At 39.0% G+C, this 19,414-nt stretch overlaps 1 protein-coding gene across 3 annotated transcripts in view; it reads right to left on the minus strand.

The window, feature by feature from the left end:
- The window catches only part of SLC44A5 (solute carrier family 44 member 5), a 67,697-nt gene that overhangs the window by 23,970 nt on the left and 24,313 nt on the right, over positions 1–19,414 (minus strand). For all 3 annotated transcript variants that reach the window (XM_058843382.1, XM_058843383.1, XM_058843379.1), the window contains exons 2-8: positions 13,201–13,249; positions 11,699–11,772; positions 9,826–9,910; positions 5,770–5,854; positions 3,229–3,357; positions 2,407–2,467; positions 664–787 (exon numbers count right to left, since the gene is read on the minus strand). In XM_058843382.1, the coding sequence (XP_058699365.1) occupies positions 664–787; positions 2,407–2,467; positions 3,229–3,357; positions 5,770–5,854; positions 9,826–9,910; positions 11,699–11,772; positions 13,201–13,249 (607 nt within the window). The remainder of the gene's footprint in view (positions 1–663; positions 788–2,406; positions 2,468–3,228; positions 3,358–5,769; positions 5,855–9,825; positions 9,911–11,698; positions 11,773–13,200; positions 13,250–19,414) is intronic.

The raw sequence follows: 19,414 nt of genomic DNA on the forward strand, positions 1-19,414 counted from the left end.
AGGCTTTATTGTCAGAATTGCTTATTATGTCACAAGACAAGTGTATAGCATCAATATTTGCAATGTACCAGGACACAAACACTTGTGACTCTAGAACTGCTAATAGCATAGAACCAAAAAACTAGTCAATGAAGCAACTTCACAGAACTGTTTTTCTATCCTGCAGAATGCTTGCCCATATAATTGTTTTCTGAAGAACAGCCCAATACATTACTTTTTACCAGAAGCAGAAGCACTCTGATGAGGTGACATACCCGAAGTACTAGGCCAGTCCATGGTAGCGGAAAGGTCATCACAGAACAGGATAGCCAAGGCCATTACTGGCTGGCCTGAGTCCTGCAGCATGAGGACTGCATTTTGAACCTCATTTAACTTTCCTCACAAAACTTATTTTTGCTAGGAAAAACAAGAATTATTTCAACAAATGACTGATACCATGAGACTAAAACTTTTAGTACTTTTTGCTCCCTTCTGCACACCACTGTGCTGGATTTCCTTAATGGAACTTTGGAAATGCTCAGGCACAGAGAGACCATTTAATACGAAGTCTTGCTTGGGTACCCTCAGTCATTTGCTATGACAGAGTCTGATTTTTTTTTTTCCATTACTAAATTATTGCACAACCTCAGAATCCAACAAACACTGAAGAAAGGTAAAACCTACTTTGCAGCTTCCCTGAGATCAGTTACATTTCTTGTTTTCCCTCTTCCATCTTTGAATGTAGTCTGATTTGCCACGGTCAATACACCATTCTTCGTGGAGAAATCTGGGAAGCATCTCTTCAGAACTATTCAAAATATCAAAACAAAGCCTGCATATTACATTTCATGTCAAGCTCTGCTTTTATCATGTGTGTTTTGTAACATATTTAAATAATTTCAGATTCACAGTCAATTGTTTTTCAACTGATTATCTAATAATATGTTGACTTTGACAAATCTTGGAAGAGCCATTACATTCAAGATTATGATTTTTATGCTCTGGGGCTTTTTATCTAAGCTCAGGCAGGGTGGGATCATAGACTTCAACTGGAGATTCTAGGTCCTACCAAGTAAGAACAGTACTATACATAGGACTTTAAGAATTTGTAATAAATGTGGAACTTACTCTCTGTCAGTATCTGGGCAGATTAAAAAAACTGCAGCTTCTCAAATACGCCATTTTATGGTAATAATCCGACCAGCCCCCAGGAACAGATTCAACTTGACTGGTCATGAATCATATTCGCCCCCAAAACAATATATAACAGCAAGTGTCAGTTTCCTTATATGCCAGATGAGCTCCAGTACCAGCCACTACCACCACGTATTCTTGGAGATGAAGCAATGGAAAAAAGGACAGAAACAACTGGCTAGAGAGGGAAGATGAGATTACAAAGAAGAGAGAAAAGGAGAGATGTTTGCATACTCATTTACACTGCCCTGTTCTTCACTGCAAACCATCCTTGGTTTCATCCCAAGGAGAAGAGCAGCTGAGTCCTCCTTCAGAGCTGTACTTCACATAACCATTCAGTTCTTTCCTTACCAGATTCCAACAATAGCAATGCCAGGACTCAGTATTAAGTCTGGTGCATCTCCCCCAGCAATCATTCTGACTAAATTATTAAGGAACAAATCTTAATGTACCTTTTCCTCCCCGTGTAATCTTTGCCCCTTGATGTCGTCTAAAAGAACATAAGAGCTTCTTTGTAAATTATATCATGTCTTTTGGGTCAGTACTTCAGTTTTTATACAAATTCATACTATGTTTTGAAAATTTAATCTATATTTTAATGATATGTTCCTGGTTTACATGACCCTTACTTTAAAGTATGGCAAAAATAAACAGCAATTTCTTATTTCCATAAGATTCTTGGTCAGTACGACACCTATGCAGCTGAGACGAGCTCTGAAATCAGTGGTTATCTACTCAGAAACACTTGTTGACCATAGTGACATTTTTCGCCCCTTCATTCCTCTGTCTGCCCTGTGTAGCCAGCATTGCACTGAAAAGAAAGCTGCATTGTAACTGGGCTGAAGTATCATTTGAACTTCAACAGCTGGCCATATGATCCTTCCAACATTCACAGCATTTTCTTTATGCCAATGGCGTTGCTTGCTCTTGTTTTGGAAGGCACAATTTGAGTTAAAGAGCTTTTGCTACCACTGATGATTCAAGAGCAAGAAAGAGTTCAGCTTGATCTGATCACATGCTAAATGTTCCCAGATGACTGTTAGAAAAAATATTAATAAATATTTATATTTTCAAATTGAATTGATTTATACTTTAAAACTGAATGGATGTCAATGTCAGGTAACAGAAAGCTCCTAGTGATGTTGCCACAAAACACATTTCAGACTGTAGTTGTTCTTTAATATGAACGCTCACAAATCTGCTAAGATGTGTATAAGAAGTAGAACCACTCACAAGGCCTGCTTGGAATGATCATCGAAGGACAATCTTCATCACGTAGGACTTGAGCAACAGACTAAAAAGGGGAAAAATAGGAACGCTGAATACATAGCAGTGTAACTAGTGTTGTTTGTTTCTCACCCATTCTGAGGGAATGCCTCAAACTGGGCTTTGTAGCCTCCTTCCCAAATTTCATTGGTGGAGCTGCAAGATACATTTATATCGAAGTAAGAATCCAAGCTGTCATCATGACTTGGGAAAAGACTATTCTTTTCTTTTCTAGTGACATAAAAGAAAACACCTTTGGATCAGTATCTAAGCCAGAACTGACTGGGCAATTGTTCCTTGCCTACCTTTCCTCTTAAAGAAAAGTAAGAATTTAACCCAATTAATATAGCTAAATTGCAAGATGTTTTAAAGATGGGAGAAGTAATGCAGTACATTTGAGTGCAAATTCAGTTACATGAAGGATAGATTAATTTTCTTAGCTAACTTTTCAAGCAGCTATAGATGACTTAGGATCCTTAAGAACTGGTTTGAGACACTCCACTCTACTGCTGTGGGGCACCTAAGTACTAAAGGTTGCCACAGTATTGCAACTACATGAGTAGCTGCAGGTAGTCTTTTAAGCAAACAGCAATCATTTCAAGAGTGGGGGATTTAGTGTATATTCAAGACCTTCAGCCTGGATTAAACAACTGTCAAATCACATAAATGGGACATCTTATATGCTGAAATCAAAGTAAATCAAATCTTTGATGCAGCTCAGTAAAATCATGCATATTACATACTGCTTGAAGAACAAATGTACTTTATCATCTATAGATACATACACACCTTGCGAGGATTGTTAAAACCAGGTTTGCAGAACTGCCTGAAGTAATTCCACTGATCTGGTCTATATCTGTAGGAAGCCTGAACATCAATGTACGTTGCAAACCTGTCTGGGCACTTTGAGACACAAAGCTGAAAGAAAAGAAAAACGTAAGTAAAGATACACTCTGGGTAGAGAAGGGTAAGGAAAGTTGGTGCAATGAAAAAGCAAGAAAAATGCCACTGCCTTCAGTAATGTTTACTGCAGGTTTTAGAAAGGATATGTTGTCCTTTAGATTCCCTAAATGAATACTTAGAGAATTCTTTGATAGAAAACACTTTCAAAGTGTGTTCTCCTCATATCTGGTATATCAAGCCCCTCTCTGTATCTTCTTAGGTTCTACACATTCTGATAGGTAAGAAGAGCTTCCAGTCTGTTGAAAAGAGTATTATTTATTTTTTTGGACAGCAAGCAAAAAACCTGTCAGGTGCTCCTCATCTACATCTATCAGCAGCAGTATATAGGAGCAAGGTGGTGTGACAGCTACTTTCACAGGATACATGCAATTTCTTTCTACTACATGTGTAAGGTGAACTTTATTTAAAGAAAGCCTCACTAAAATCAGAAGTCTCAGGGAATGTTGTTCCACCCTTCTACACAACCTCTTCAGCCAATTACATCTGTACAAATATTGCCAAGTTAGGCGCAAATCACTCAAAAGTGAGTTTTGAGTACAGACTAAGAATGGATCTCCCCTAGTTACAAAGAATGGGGATGCTCATGTCAAGAATGAAGTTCACATGACTCAAAGTACAGCCATTATAAGCTGGATTAATGTGAGAAAACAGGTGAGGACTGGGATTTATTGAATGCATCCACTGAGAAGCTGTGATTTAGATAAGTGGCTGCCCTGATAAAGAGATTCTGAAGGTTCTGCTTGTTTCTGGAATCACACAAGTGGACAGACATTCTGACTCCTCAGTGTTAAGACTGTGAGGTGGTTTGAATTCCATCTTGACAGCAAGTTTCACGCTTTTCTAGAAGGCAGTTTGTTTCCAAAGCTGTGCTATCCAAACACCCTTCGCAAAGCTCTGCTGTCCAAGTATGAGACAGATATCATGCACAAAAAACTGTCTTTCATGTCAAGGGCATTCCGTTGTAAGTAATTAAATTAAAAGAATTTTGGGAAGAGGTCTTGTAGTAATCCTTAGAACAGGGCAGATGCTACAAGAGGGTCTTTCTAGATGAGTATTTTAGTCCTACAGACTACCCACAGGCCAAGGAACAAAGAAAGAAGTGTTCTGTCCCTGCTGGGGCAACAGATGACTAACAAGTACATACTCTGCTATAAACTGTTTGCCATCTATGAAACTGGCAATGAAATGTGATGTCTATGGATCCCATGGGCTGTAATAACAGCTTTCCAATCCAGTCTTATTCAAGAACCGAAGCTGTTCTCATGTTAGTTCTTGGGGTTTTTTTCTCCTGCTATTTAAATGTACATTTAGATGTATAGGTCAGGAATGAAGACACTGTTTGCTGTTCAAAAGAGGAATGATCAAAAACAATTTCTTCAGCGATTTCCAAAAAGACCAGTAATTTACCCATCTGCAGTAACAAACAGCATTCAAAAACAGCATTCTTAGTTTTGGAGTTGTTGCATTATTTGAAAATGAACAAAGTAACTACTATGCTTCCAAAAACTCTCCTTCAACAAGTACTGCACCCTATTTGATTCATGGCCATTGCCAACTTGACCACAGCACCAGTCAAATCCCACACAATGACCTCATATTTCTGACACACTGAACTGTTCTAGTAAAAGAGTCTAAAGTCAGCAGGGTAACAGTGTCAGTGTCTGCATGTGGACAGATGGAGACTCCTGAAGCAGATTTGCAGCTGATGGAGCATGTTTTCTTTCTGACAGCAACTAGCCAGTGTTAAGAGGGTTCTTGCTCTTTCTTGTTGGAGATTTCCAAGTTTTATGGTCAGGAAAATGGTCTTGTAAGAAAGATCAGGAGATTAATCTTAACCCACACAAATGCAGTGATTTGGTTTATTTCACAACTTCATGAGGAGTCACAGCACAACAAACAGAGTACAAATTGTGGCATAAGGCAAGAACAAGCTTTCAAAATCTTCACTTTTGAAAGAGCTATAGGCTCTAACCACACCCAGATACTCCTGTCACTGGCAATATGAAGCACCTTGAACATGTCTAGCTTTGAAAACCTTAGATATAAATCAATATTTTCTGCATGCACTGTATATTACTGGATAGTTGCCTGTGATGAATTCATAAGTAACAAATTGCTGTATTCAAGTCAGCAGACTTTTTTTTTCTCTACTCTTACCCAAAATACACAATCTTGTGCATTTCCATTTCATCTTTCTGACTGCCACATGCTACAGAGAGTGTGTGCTACAAGTAATTTATAAAACAGTCTTGTTATATTTTGAAGGACATGAACAACAATTTTTAATTCTAAACAAATATACGTCTCATTTTTAAGCACCTTGACTAAGATGCAGGGAAAATATTTTACCTCCACATTTTCACTCACCTGTGTTGTAGGGCACTGTAGGTTTATTAACACTACGGGGCTGGCACATTTCAGAATGTTGAAGTAAAACAAAATGGTCTTGTTCCTATGGAAATGGATATAAGATAATCATCACCATAAATGTAGGTGCTTATACATCCTACCATTTCAAAATTTGTAGCATACATTGATATTTAAATTCTATTACTGTGAACATCCATATTGCAAACTCAAGACAAAAAAAAAATTCCAAGTAGACCTTGAATGTTTCACATCAAGACACATATGAAACCAGAAGTATTTGTTCTAAATAATGCTAATTTTGACAAGCTATTCTCCGCAGCAAGATTTTACGCTGAAACAATCCATGTATCTGTAGTCCTGCCTCGAGAGGGTGAGGTTTGTAAAATAACTCTGCAAAAACACTGTAGTCTCTGTGCCACCTACATCCTGTGTATGCAAACTCACTATCAGCAAATGCTTCACTGTAAAAGCTGCCTAATTTTTATTGATCAGAAGGTGGCACCAAAATCAATCAGAAGCTCTTTATGGTTTGAAACCAAAAGCAGCTGTCCAGGAAGCAGAATATAATATCATCTACTAATAACACTGACAAGATCCCCCTTGATATAAATAAGGGTCAGTCTGTCAGCCCCACATCTACCGGAATGTGGAGCCTTGTGGTAGCCGTTACTTAAGTCTGAATTTATTGGAAACTGAGACCCCAAGATCTCTCGATTTAAAGACTTGGGTTTTGAAGACAGCAAAATGTGCTGTCAGTCTTCATTATGTCAGAAAATTATCAGATAGCTCTAGTGAAGATAATACGGCAATAGACCTGCCCTTTTTAAACAAGACTTCAAAGCCAGCTAGCCAGGGTTATGCATTACCCCTGGAAGAAATGGTGCATATGCCCCTCTATGGCCTATCAAAGTCCACCAAGTTGATCAGAGAGATGCAGCACCTCTCCCAAGAGGAATGGCTGAGAGAACTGGGATTGTTCAGCCTGGAGAAGAGAAAGCTTCAGGGGTGTCCTAACTGTAGCTTTCCAGTACCTGAAGGGAGCCTACAAAAAATACGGAGAGGCCATTTACAAGGGCCTGGAGTAATAGGACAATGGGGAATGGCTTCCCACTAATAGAGAGTAGGTTTAGACTGGATATTGGAAAGAAATTCATTGTTGTGAGGGTGGTGAGGCCCTGGCACAGGTTGTCCAGAGCAGCTGTGGCTGCCCCATCCCTGGAAGTGCTCAAGGCCAGGTTGAACAGGGCAACCTGGTCTAATGTAATGTGTCCCTGGCCATGGAACAAGGGTTGGAATGAGATGAGCTTTAAGGTCCCTTCCAACTCAGGCTATTCTATGCTTCTGTGATGTGCAAGAGACTCCACAAAGCAGTGTCTGAGCCCCCACTGACCTTCACCATGGCAATGCAGCACAGTGGGAGCTCTGTCTTGTGAGCAGCATGGCAATATTAACAATCAAGGGTGCTTGGGCTAACAAGGCTGCCCCTCCTCTATGTGTCCTGCTTCAACACTAGTCCTGCTTCTACATCTCATTGTATCCCCAAGTTTGGGACATATCCTCTGCTCTCCCACCAGCATGTGACTCCCACCAATTGCTGAATAGGGCTATGCCTTCAAAGCCATTATACAGCACCACTGCACAGTCAAGCTCCAGTTAAAACTGGGGTTAACTCAACAAGGTTAACTTGTTTTCACTGAGGTATATTCTGCTATGCACTGTTTAAGAAAAGATGCATCCTGGCAAAACTAATTTACCACCATTAGTTGCTGTTTCTTCAGATTAGTAGAATACAATTTTGGACTGAAATGTCATCATTCTTCAATAGTTTCTTGAAGGGATTATTTATGATCTGTGACCTGCTCAAAACGATTAATGTTTGGGTTTTTTTTTTAATTTTACTTTTAGCCCAGTTGCTGGTATTGACAGCAGAAAATAAAGTTTAAACATATACATAACACATGAAAACAGCCACACACCTATTCAGAATTAGGTCTGTATTCTGTATAATGAAACTGTGTTGTATTCAATTAGTACACAATGCGCTGTAGAAGGCACAACAAGTTCAGAGATTAAATGGCAATTAATGGACAGATTACAAGAAGACATGAAGAAGTCTAACAGAGACTTTCATGATTATACAAGAAGAATTTATTTGACTGCACAGCATTCACTGGAGTTCAAATGGGTTTTTGCACAAGCTGTGAGTGTTTGCTTTGTTTCTAACTTGTCTTTTCTACTCCTCAGTGAGATTGCTGAAAATACTTGTTACAAGGACAAGATTCAAAACATGAAGACTGTGATTACTTCCAAGAAAAATGTCTCAGATTAAACCCTTGGAGACTTTGGAAAACCACAGCTTTGAGTTAGTCTTCCACACTGCTTACTTTCAGGGAATCTGAAAAACAATGGTATTGACAAAAGCCTCACAAGCACATCCACAGCCGCGCCCCAGGGACTAGAGGGACTCATTCAGAGGGGTGTCCTGGCCTACTGCCGTAAACACTTCCTTTTCCAGTAGGCTGTATTATGTGTCTTCTGACTTACATTTTTCTAAGAATCTCCTCAATGTACCAAATTAATGCCAAAATGCAGTCTCAGTAGCTGTTATATTCTCCAGTAATCCTAGGGATTAGTAATCCTAATAGGGAGAGTCATTTGTAAATACAAACTGAAAACCATTGTGTAAGAAATAACTAAAGCAAAGGATCAAGTAACAAAGAGGGAATGGGAGTGAATGGTAAGAATCAGCGAGAAACATCTGGCTCCACATCACACAGGATATTGAAGCTGTGTGTCTGAGACTCCCAAAACCATTTGTCCACTACTTCCTACTGGCGACAGAGGGGACAAGGACAAATTGGCAGCAAGGGGGGGAGCAGAGAGGGAGTATGGTAAAGGGAACACAGACCACTATAACTCTTTCTCCTTGTTTTTCCTCTTCAGAAAGTTTGACTCTCCAAGAACTGCTGTGAAAAACAGTAAGAGAGCGGAACAGGTTTTCTTTCACTAGCCTGTTTTGCCTGTAAAAAAAACTTGAGAGGATATATAGCCCTAGCTCTGCTTCTGTTCCAGTCTCTATCTCCTGTTATGTCTCTATGAAATGTCTCTATCTTCTGTTCCGGTCTCTATCTCCTGCTCCTCCCCTTCTGAGCTGCCCTTTGGACAGTGGCTTCCTTATTTTTTCCCACAGAAAACTAAATGAGGAAAGAAAGAAGCAGCAAAGAGTTGTTATCAAATACTAGCATAGCATCCAGCTTCTTGACAGTAACAAGGGCATAAAGTGTGCCTAAAACTTATCTTTTGAAGGGAGGACGACGGTGAGTGAAAAAGCAAACCTTTTTCAAAATTCTGTTTCATAAACCTCTTAGATTTTCAGAGAAAATATTGATGCAAAGTCTTTCTTCCCTGAGCAGTTATTTTCATGTATAAGTACTCTGTTGGTATCAACCAACTAATTTAACTCTTACAATTCAAAATCTAAAATGACTGAAAAACAGAGATAAGTAAATAGAGCCATTTGGCTCTATTTACCTCCTGCTTATCCAAGGAAGGTGTGGTTACAGTTGCCCGTCTCCCACACTACTCAGTCTCCTCTCTACCAGCAGTGGATAAGCACCAGAAAAAAAACAAGAGCCTTTCACTACAGACCTTTCTGTTATTTGGTGCAGGCTGAGAAAAACTATAGACCAAGCTACAATGCCTTAAGACTACTCTTATCCAAAGGTGGATGAAGAATTACTCAATGGGTTATGAATTACCCTGCCAAACTTTGGCAGTTAGAAGATGTGCCAGCTAGTCACTTTCTATTTAACTGCTGACACAATCTTTAATTTATATTGATACCTTACAAAAAAAATTCTCTAAATAACACAAACAACTGCACTACAGTAATAATTTGCATCTGGATTTGCACTCGGAAACGAATATATTTCTGTGCTTTATTTGGAATAAATACTGTCAGAGTGTCACTGTCTCTTTGACAGAGAGATTTGAAACCACATCTTATTCACACTGCACAAGTAATAAAGGTACGTGAATGGATTTAGTACTCACTCATTGAGGGTATCTCTCTGACCACAGAACTGTCCATAGCTGTCAGTTGGATAAATCACTTTCCTGGGGTCCCCGTGCACCCAAGCTGCAAAATATACAATATCTCTTAAGGTTTTACTCAAATGTTCACAGTTAATGATTAAAATTAGCTAGCATGAAAATGTATCACTTTAATACTGTGTTGATCAACACTGGAGAGTACTGATTAGTAGACTTCCTAATGAAAAACTAAAATGTAAAACACAGTAAGCCGTACTAGATATGGATTAATCTGCAAAAAAGCAATCCAATGCTCCAAGCACCCCTCCAGCCTGCCCTTGAACACTGCCAGGGATGGGGTAGCCACAACTTCTCTGGGCAAAGGCCTTCCCCTGTGCCAGGGCCTCACCACCCTCACAGGGAAGAAATTCTTCCTAATCTCCAACCTAACTCTTCCCTCTGTCAGTTTAGAAGCCATTTCCCCTTGTCCTGTCACTCCATGTCCTTGTGAAAGTCCCTCTCCAACTCTCTTGGAGACCATTTAGGCACTGGAAGGGGCTCTAAGGTCTTCCCAGAGTGCACTCTTCTCCACACCGAACAACCCCAACTTGTCAACCTGCCTCTATAGTAGGTGCTCCAGTCCTCAGAACACTTCTCTGGATTTGCTCCAACATGTCAATGTCCTTCCTGTGCTGGAGGCCCCAGATCTGGATGCAGGAGTGCAGATGGGGTCTGACAAGAGCAGAGCAGAGGGGCAGAACCCCCTCCTTCCACCTGCTGACTATACTTCTTTCAACACAGCCCAGGATACGTTTGGCTTTCTGGGCTGCAAGTGTATATGGCTGGCTCATGCCCAAACCTCATCAGTCAGCATTGCCAATTCCTTCTCCTCAGGGCTGCTCTCAACCCAAATTGTTTTTCTCTAGCTTCTGCTGCCTGGAATTTTCCATCACAGTTACTTTTTGATTGCAAACTTTTCAAACCCTGTCATTTTTTTTAAGCACACTTAATTTTGAGGGTTTTTTTATATCAGTAAACACATGGCTTTGAACTTCTCCCTGCAGAAAAGCAGCTCTTCAGAGAAAGACCTTGCAGCTCTGGTGGGACGACAAGCTGTCCCTGAGCCAGCAGTTTGTCCTAGGGGCCAAGAGGCCAATGGGATCCTGGGGTGCCTCGGGCAGAGCGTTCCCAGCCGGTCAGGGAGGGATCCTGCCCCTGTGCCCAGCCCTGGAGGCACCTCTGGAGTGTGTGTCCAGCTCTGGATCCTCAGCACAGCAGGGACAGGAGCTCCTGAGCTGAGGAAGGGCCTGGAGCATCTCCGTGCCCAGGAGAGGCTGAGGGAGCTGGGGCTGCTCAGCCTGGAGAGGAGCCCCAGCTGAGAGGGGCCCTCAGCCCTGGATGTCCCTGGCTGCCGGGATGGGGCAGAGCATGAACCAGGCTCTGCTCTGGGAGCCCAGCACTGGCACCAGTATAACAGGCAGGGACTGAACTCAGAAACTTCCACCTTAACAAGAGGAAAAACTTCTTCCCTGTGCAGTGATTGTACACTTGAACAGATTGCCCAGAGAGGGTGCGGAGTTTCCCCTCACAGGGGATATTCCAGAACCATCGACACAATCCTGTGCCATATGCTCTGGGATGACCCTTCTGAGTAAGGATGTTGGACCAGATGACCCACTGTGGTCCCTTCCAGCCTTACCCAGCCTGTCATTCTGTGAATTACAATAGATACTGAATGTTAATTCATTATTTGCTTCTACAAAAGGCATTACTTTATTGATTGGAAAGCTTTGCACAAATATAAGCAAAAGGGACATTTCAATTAAAAATTCTAACATTCACAAAGCTGCTTCCCCTCTATATGAAAAAGTATACTATACCTCTATTTACTTACCCACAACTCCTAATGCAATGTAACCCAGAATGACAACAATGAAGATCACACAGCAAATAATGTCTGTGCAGTGCCTATAGGTAGGGGCAAGAAGAAACACTTAAAACATAAGGTGTTTAATACGACCCTTCAAAACCACTGATTGTCACAAGGTATTTGAACATCCGAATAAGATATCTGCACCAGCACTTTGCAGAACTTTTAGTCACAAACTCACGTTTGAGGTGTAAGGTCCTGTTTTTGCAGCAAGACCAGCAAATAAATGTGTATGCTTTTTTCACTGTAGACAATGAGAACATATTGAGAAACATATTTAAATGTTGTTGAAACAAGTAATACCTTACAACACTGAACCCATGATATCACTTATCATACAAGTGATCATATAAGTGGCAAGACATACTATAGGACATCTGCCTCAGAATTCATTTTTAGCACCTGCCATTCTCTTTTTTCCTGTCTATGTTTCCTCTTACAGAGAAACATTTCTAATGTAAAAGAGACAAAGAAAGAAGATTTTTTTGAACAGCTGGAGAACTTGAAATGTGTTTCCAAGTGTAGATACTTCTCTAGAGAGGAACAGCTTTATCATCTCACTGAAATAAACTTTTGGTGAGGCTGAGGTGGTACAGTGTCAATATGAGAGCAACTTAAGATAGGACAACTGATCAAAACTGAAGAAGCAATGCTATATCAGTGCTCATTTTCCCAGCCTCTATTCAGTTCTGACACCATTCAAGCTTGGCTTGACACACTGGCAGTATCAAAAAGATACTTCATAAATTAGAACAAACTCCCTAAACAAGTATTTCTATTAATTTCTAAAATTATTAGCCTTCAGAAAGGAAGAAATACATTCTGCATAGACAAGAACAGTGTGTGTCTGTTCAAATGATAGTACAAACACCGCAAGCCTGCAGTGTTCTTCTCTCTCAAATTTTCTCCTCAGAATGATAAATCTGAAATAACTTGTGGTCTTCTAATTTATTTTTCTCAGTAAGGACGGTAAATGCTAGTTTAGAACTTGGCTCTCTACATCTAGAAAAACACTGAAAAGTTGCCCATAATTAAAAGTTGGACTTGATGATCTTGGTGGTATTTTTCAACCTTAATGATTCTACGATTTCCTTAGATGCTTTCTGAGAAATTTCACTCTGTAAACTAATGAACCTTCTAAGTGGTAACATGCTTTCATCTGCATTTCATAAAACTAAGTGAAGTCAAGCTAGATTGTTCTGGAAGGAGGCTCTGTCATAAAGAGGTGTATCAGAACTCCTACACGTTAGACAGCAGATACTAGTCAATGCAAGCCGCACAGAATTGACATTCAAACTAAAAGGACTTAGGAGAACACAGCTTAATACTCCCCAATAATCATCCATCCTCAAGTGTGCTAAACTGGATTTAGAAGACTTGCAGAATTAAATTCCCAAGTTTTGCTAACAAAAATTTTTAACCCCTGTTCACCAAAAGAATTTAACAAAATGAGTTATGATATTTACCTGTTATGAATAGGTCCTCTGAACTTCGGGTCAAATTTCCTTGGTTCACCTGCATTTAAAATACAACAGTATAAAAACTTGTCCTTATCTAAAATAAAATCTGTCCAGAGGGGATGTTAACACCAGCCTTTGAAGAGCATCTTCCATATATTCCTATTTAATCAGTTTTGTTAAAATCATTTTATATGGAAAATACCAGTAATTCACCAATAAAATTATCTAGGTTTTGTACATGAAATTAAAGGTTTTTTTCTTCTAATTTAAAAACATTGAGGGCCTCACATTTACCACATGATAAATTACTTTTAATGTACATTCCATGACTACACCTATGCACGGGTTCACAATATATTTGAGAGACAAGGATTATGTCTCCCACTCACAGGCTAAGTGTGTCTGACAGTGAGTAAATGAAGATACCTTTCTGCAGTTACAGGCTATGTGCTTCTGATTTTTCTCTAGACTCATCAAATGTTAAAGGGTTACAAGGGACCGTAACTATAATCCCAACACGTCCTGCTATGGCATAGGCAGGGACATCTCCTCCTAGACCAGGTTGCTCAGAGCCCCATCCAACCTGCCCTTGAACGCTGCAGGGGTTGGGGCATCCACAGCCTCCATGGGCAATCTGATTTTCATGTGACTATTCTGGTTTGCACAGTCCAACTGATTTACTCTACACATAAAAAATCTATATTAAAAATCGATCAAATACCAATCCACCAACCTGTGCTTCCAATGTGGCCCAGAATAAGAGAAATTAAAGTATGATCTCACTTGGTAAAGAGTAACAAAACATTACAGTCAAATTGAAACTTTCAAGTTTTGAGCTACTGTATAAAGACAAACAAACAGTATTCCATTCAGCAGACCAGATTTTGGATTTTTACTTTTGAACCTAGCTATCCAGCTTTATGGTACTTTTTCTTTACAAAGTTCAGTAATTATGAAGATTCACACACAACAAAACTCTATGCAATGAAAAATTACTTCTTCATTCAAATGTCAAAGCTACAATAGCAATTACTGCATCAGAGTGCTTTTTCACTGCTTTCTTGAGGATCTCCTTAACATCCCCAGTATTACATTGTGCTACCAGCTTACATTTCCTCCCCTGGGCCCCAAAGAAAAATACTTGTTTTTGTCAGTTAGAGAACAATTCAGCAACTTCTCAAAAGCAGAATTTGCTTACTAACTAAATGCCAGACTTTGCTCTTGGTTTGGTATCAGAAAAACCTTATCAAAATACACACATACAGCAGTACAGTAAACACAGCAATTAATAAAATCCTGTTTGCCCTTCATCTGAGGTATTCAGATCCCCTTTAGCAAGCTCCTGCAAAAAAAAAAAAATCTTAATACAGAAGTGACCGAAAAATTAAAACTTTGGAGAAGTGATGTATGACAGCAATGCTGGGGAGTGGAAGAAACTATGCTGTGATACATGGCCAGAAAGCAAATGTACCATACACAATACCTAATGTTGGTCCAACACCTATATATTGAATGAACCTTTTTGAACAGAAATTTCTACAAAATAAACTTTTCTACTACATAATAATTTACCACCAGAACAAAAGCGCATGTAACATCATGCCCTATAGACAAGTTCTGGCTGTAAGGAAAACTGAAGTTGGACCTCTGTTCATTGCTCATACAGGACCTGTTGAGCACGTAAGAACAGCTACCACACTAGATCACACAAAAAAAAATCAACTGAACCCACACCCTGAATCTTAAACGGGGACATATCTGCAGAGGAATGCAGCACCAAGGCAAACACTGTGGTATTTCTCCAACACTGATATTACAGAGATTTGCAACTGCATTTTTCTTAACTGAAAGTACTGACTTTGTATTTAATAGCTGTGAGGGAATTTCTTTTTCATTCACTGAAAAACTGAAATTCAAGAAATGTCTACTTACCTTGCATATACTATTAGAGTCTGCAATTCCCTGCATCACAGATGATTACAAGTTAATCAAGCATTGAAGTACTACCTTCTTTTATCTGTTTTAAGCTTGCAATCAATCAGTTTATACCTGTATTGTATAACGTGGCAGCAAAAATGTTACAAATTATTATACTCAAATGTCCTGATCTGCTCAAATGTTTCATGTACATAAGCCATTTCATAGTTTCGCTCATGCTTATATTCCTTTTCTTACCTTTGACAGTGCTATTACAAATCACTAGAAAAGAAGGGGCCTGAACTGCACAGGCTATTCACCACTAATATTGGATGTGATTTATATAATCCTATAATCCTACAATGATTCTTTCTTTCTTACTTCAGTCTATTCCTAACAATTCTTTCTAACAGTCTACTTGCTTCTGTGGGCAAACATTTTTACTTAGTCACCTATTAAGACTCTATGTTCTCACTTTTGCATTTTAGTAGTAAGCTCAGTCCCACTACTGGAGGAGCCTATTCTCCAAAGCTAGTCAATGTTTTCCTTAAAAATTAGAACAATGAAGTAGAATGAACACATTGAAACTGTGCAGGTAGCAAGCATTAAAACACTTCCGGAGACAGAAGTATTTACCAAAAAGGATTTTGATAACACTTCAAAATTATTTTTGTAAAGTAACAAAAGTTATAAAGACAAACTCTATTCAGAAATCCATACAGAACAACTGATTTCAAAACGCTGTTGAGAAGAAATCTAAAGGATTAAAGCACACTACAAAGAAAGAATGAGTCAGTCAAACAATGTCTGCAAAAAAGGCACCACTCTTTCAAGATGTATGAGCACGACTGAAAAAGTCACCATTCCTTGTACCTGGGGACATGTGAGGCCTCAGATGAATAACTATTTCTAGATCATGGCACTAGAATTTCAGAAGATACAATCAAATTGGGAAGAGTAGAGGGATTTATTTAAAAGAAAATATTAGGAGATTTACAGAAAGCAGTAAATGAATGCAACTTCAATGTCTGTGATTACACAAAGAAGCACAAAATAAGAGTCTTCAATCACCACACAAAACAGACCATGATCAGTAGTTCTGTTTCCTCTACCAGTCAGATAAGCTAACTTCATTTGCAGCAAGGATAGTTTAGATTAGGCATTAGGAAATCTTTCAGAACACAATTATATACTGGGACATACACTGGAGTTTTCATCACCTGAAGTTTTTAAGAAGAGATTACGCAATTACCACTTGGGAAGAGAACAAGAAAATGTAACATCTCAGCACACAGACAGCCAAATGGATGTAATAAATAAGAGGACAAAAACAAAGCACTACAAAAAGGGAGCTTTAACTCAAATGGAGACTCTCATCTCCAACAAGCAAGAAGACGGATGTTATGAAATAGTAACCACCATTAACAGCTGTAAAATTACTGCAGTACAGCAAACTCCTTCCAAGCACTTCCTCACACCAGCAGTCTGTATGGTTGTGGTGGCATGGTGTAGGGCAACACGGCTCAAACTACCTCCTCTGTCACTGAGCTCTTGGTATAAATTCATTGCAGAATATGGTAAGAAATGGTAACAACATTCTAAGTTCAAAATACACTGGAATTCAATGTCAGAAGTAGTCTGGATCCCTGGAACACTGATTACCAAAACACGACACAGCTGATCACAACTGTGATCAGTTTCATGGAATAACAGGGAAAAAAAAGAAAAATGCCATTTGTTTAATCTAATTTTTCTAACTTAATTCTAAATTAAATTCAAATTCCCTGTTTAATTACTACTATTCTTTAAAAATACAGACTTTTTTTTTGGGGGGGGCGGGGGGTGAGGTGGGAATTATTTATCTTTCTAGTATCTACATAACTCCTGGTAAAAGCAAACCACTTCCCCAGCAACAAAAGCCCAAATGCATTTAGAAGGCAAATTCCAAGCTTTAGGAGTTTGGTAGGCATAAGGAAGAAAGCAGTGGTGAGGGGGGACTGGCAGCTTTTGCTAAGATTAAAAGCTGGGATTATATTTGTTCCTTGTAGATGAGACATATCTATTTTAGAGGCTGCCTTATAATATGAAACTTTTGTATGATGAAGTAAAATATCATTACAAGAAATAACTCACAAGAAATTTACAAATTCTGACTCCAAAAAGCATATGAAGTTAATTGTTACACTTTAATAAATTTAATAAATCTAATCTAATGAAATTTAATAAATTAAATAAATCACTGTAATAATTTTAAAAAGCAACTCTAAATTACTTACCTAAAATAAAAATTGACTATATACACATGTAAAATTTATCTTCAATGTGCAATTTAAATAAACTAGCAAATGACATGCAGGAAAAATTAGAATATTGTTAATAACTAAAGAATTTACAGAAAACCATTTGAGTCTGGATCCAACCCCATTTAAATCAATTGAAATAACACAGCTCAAATGCGTGAGATTTAGATCAGGTGTTTTGAATTGTCTTTAAAAAGCAAGAAAATTACCATGTTTTCCATAGTAGTTGTCTTCATCTCTATCCATGCTACTGTACCTGGATCAGATGAGCAAGCTGTCTGTGTGAGATACCAACTGTGTACTTCTGTCTTGCTAGCTAGCACACTTTCCCCAGCAAGCAGAGATACACAAAAACACTATTTAAATTGATTTAAAAATAAAGCTGATTGTCAGGGACTTCTCCAACCAGAACAGAAATTCACAAAGTAGGCAGGCCTTTCTGTGAACAGAAAGTTATCACTCAGTGCCTTGTCCACCTACCCGAGCCACTCCGTACAAAGAGAAATTACTCTTATCAGTTTGTATTAACCTACACTGTACATGCAGAAAGAGAAATAGCCACACCTGAATACCATTTCTGAAATAAACATATGGAAGTCAACACCACCGAAAAAAAATCCTGATGATTTGCTAACTAAATAGAAGGTGTAACACTGTTGGCGACATTTCTGTAGCCTGTGCTACTGTGTTACTGTGACTGTGCACCTTTACAGGTAACAGGTGGCCACATCTTTCCTCTATACATAGGACTAGCACTCCAAAGTTCAAGCCAAGTAAGTCTAAAATGTAAACTGCTGTATACCTAATTTCCAATCTTGTCAAGTGGAACTCTATCCGTAGAAGTAGTCGTAATTTACTAAATTGTACTAGAATGTACTTTTTGTATTTCTGCACAGCACAGAAGTGCAGAACAGAAGAAGTAGTGCTAGAAGATCTCAGCATTGTAACATTGATACTGTAATGATTTTACAGTGAAATGAAGTACAAGGCTTTATACCCAATATGTGCATCTGAAAGCCTGAGGCAATCTGTCCTTTGAAGCCACAAAGGAACAGAACCTACATGTGGTGATCCTGACCAGAATGAAATTTCCATTCTCTGCAAAATATGATTAAAATACTAATTGTAGAACTCTGCAATGAGGAATGTGTACACTTGCATATGTAGTCCAACCATAATGCACAAGACAAGGTTGAACTACAGGCTGGAACGACAAAAACAACATTTTTTAGTCAGTCCTGTCACTGCATAGTACTCAACGACAAAGAAGAATAATCTCATATGACATTTAACCAATGATGCCTGTCATATGAAGTCAAAGCCCATTTTGTTATTACAGAATTTAGCAGCAATGTTCTAATGTTTACCAAATTAGATACTTGGTATAACCAGTATCAGGCAACCAAGGTAAAAGTACCATGCTGAAGATGGAGACTGATCTCCTGCAAAATATTAACTGTTGACTGAACCCTTGTACTGAACTACCTCCCAGACCTCCTGTCATTCTCAGACAGATAGAAAAAAAAAAAGAAATGCAGTGAGGCTGAATGATTTTACTGTGCTCCCACTCAAGTTTGCACCTCTGTGAAAGGCTGCTTCACTAAATCTCAATATAGTAAAGGAACAGAAGGCACTGAACAAACAGCGCTAAGCAAAAATGCACAGTAACATGCATTTGGTCAGCAATGTATTGCTATTTCTAGTTTGGCAACTATTAGTTTCTTCAGGTTTCTCCCCTGGTGTTTGGTCAACAATTACACTTCCCAGTGACTAGAATAGGCACGGCTTTTTAAGAGAATACTGTTTCTATTAGCAAGCCGTTGAACCTGCATGTGTAGGCGCTGCTCCCCTCTACTGGAGCACATCAGTCACTTCAAGTAATTCAAAGAATTGCTAGAAAAGTCCTCAGCAACAGTAAGGCCTTGTGTACTCAAGCTGCTAATTGAATGCTCAAAGATGCAAGTGCACAAGACAATGAACTAGGCCGCTAAAAAATGCACAGG

Source organism: Poecile atricapillus, chromosome 7, assembly GCF_030490865.1.
Source record: "Poecile atricapillus isolate bPoeAtr1 chromosome 7, bPoeAtr1.hap1, whole genome shotgun sequence".
NCBI lineage: Eukaryota > Metazoa > Chordata > Aves > Passeriformes > Paridae > Poecile > Poecile atricapillus.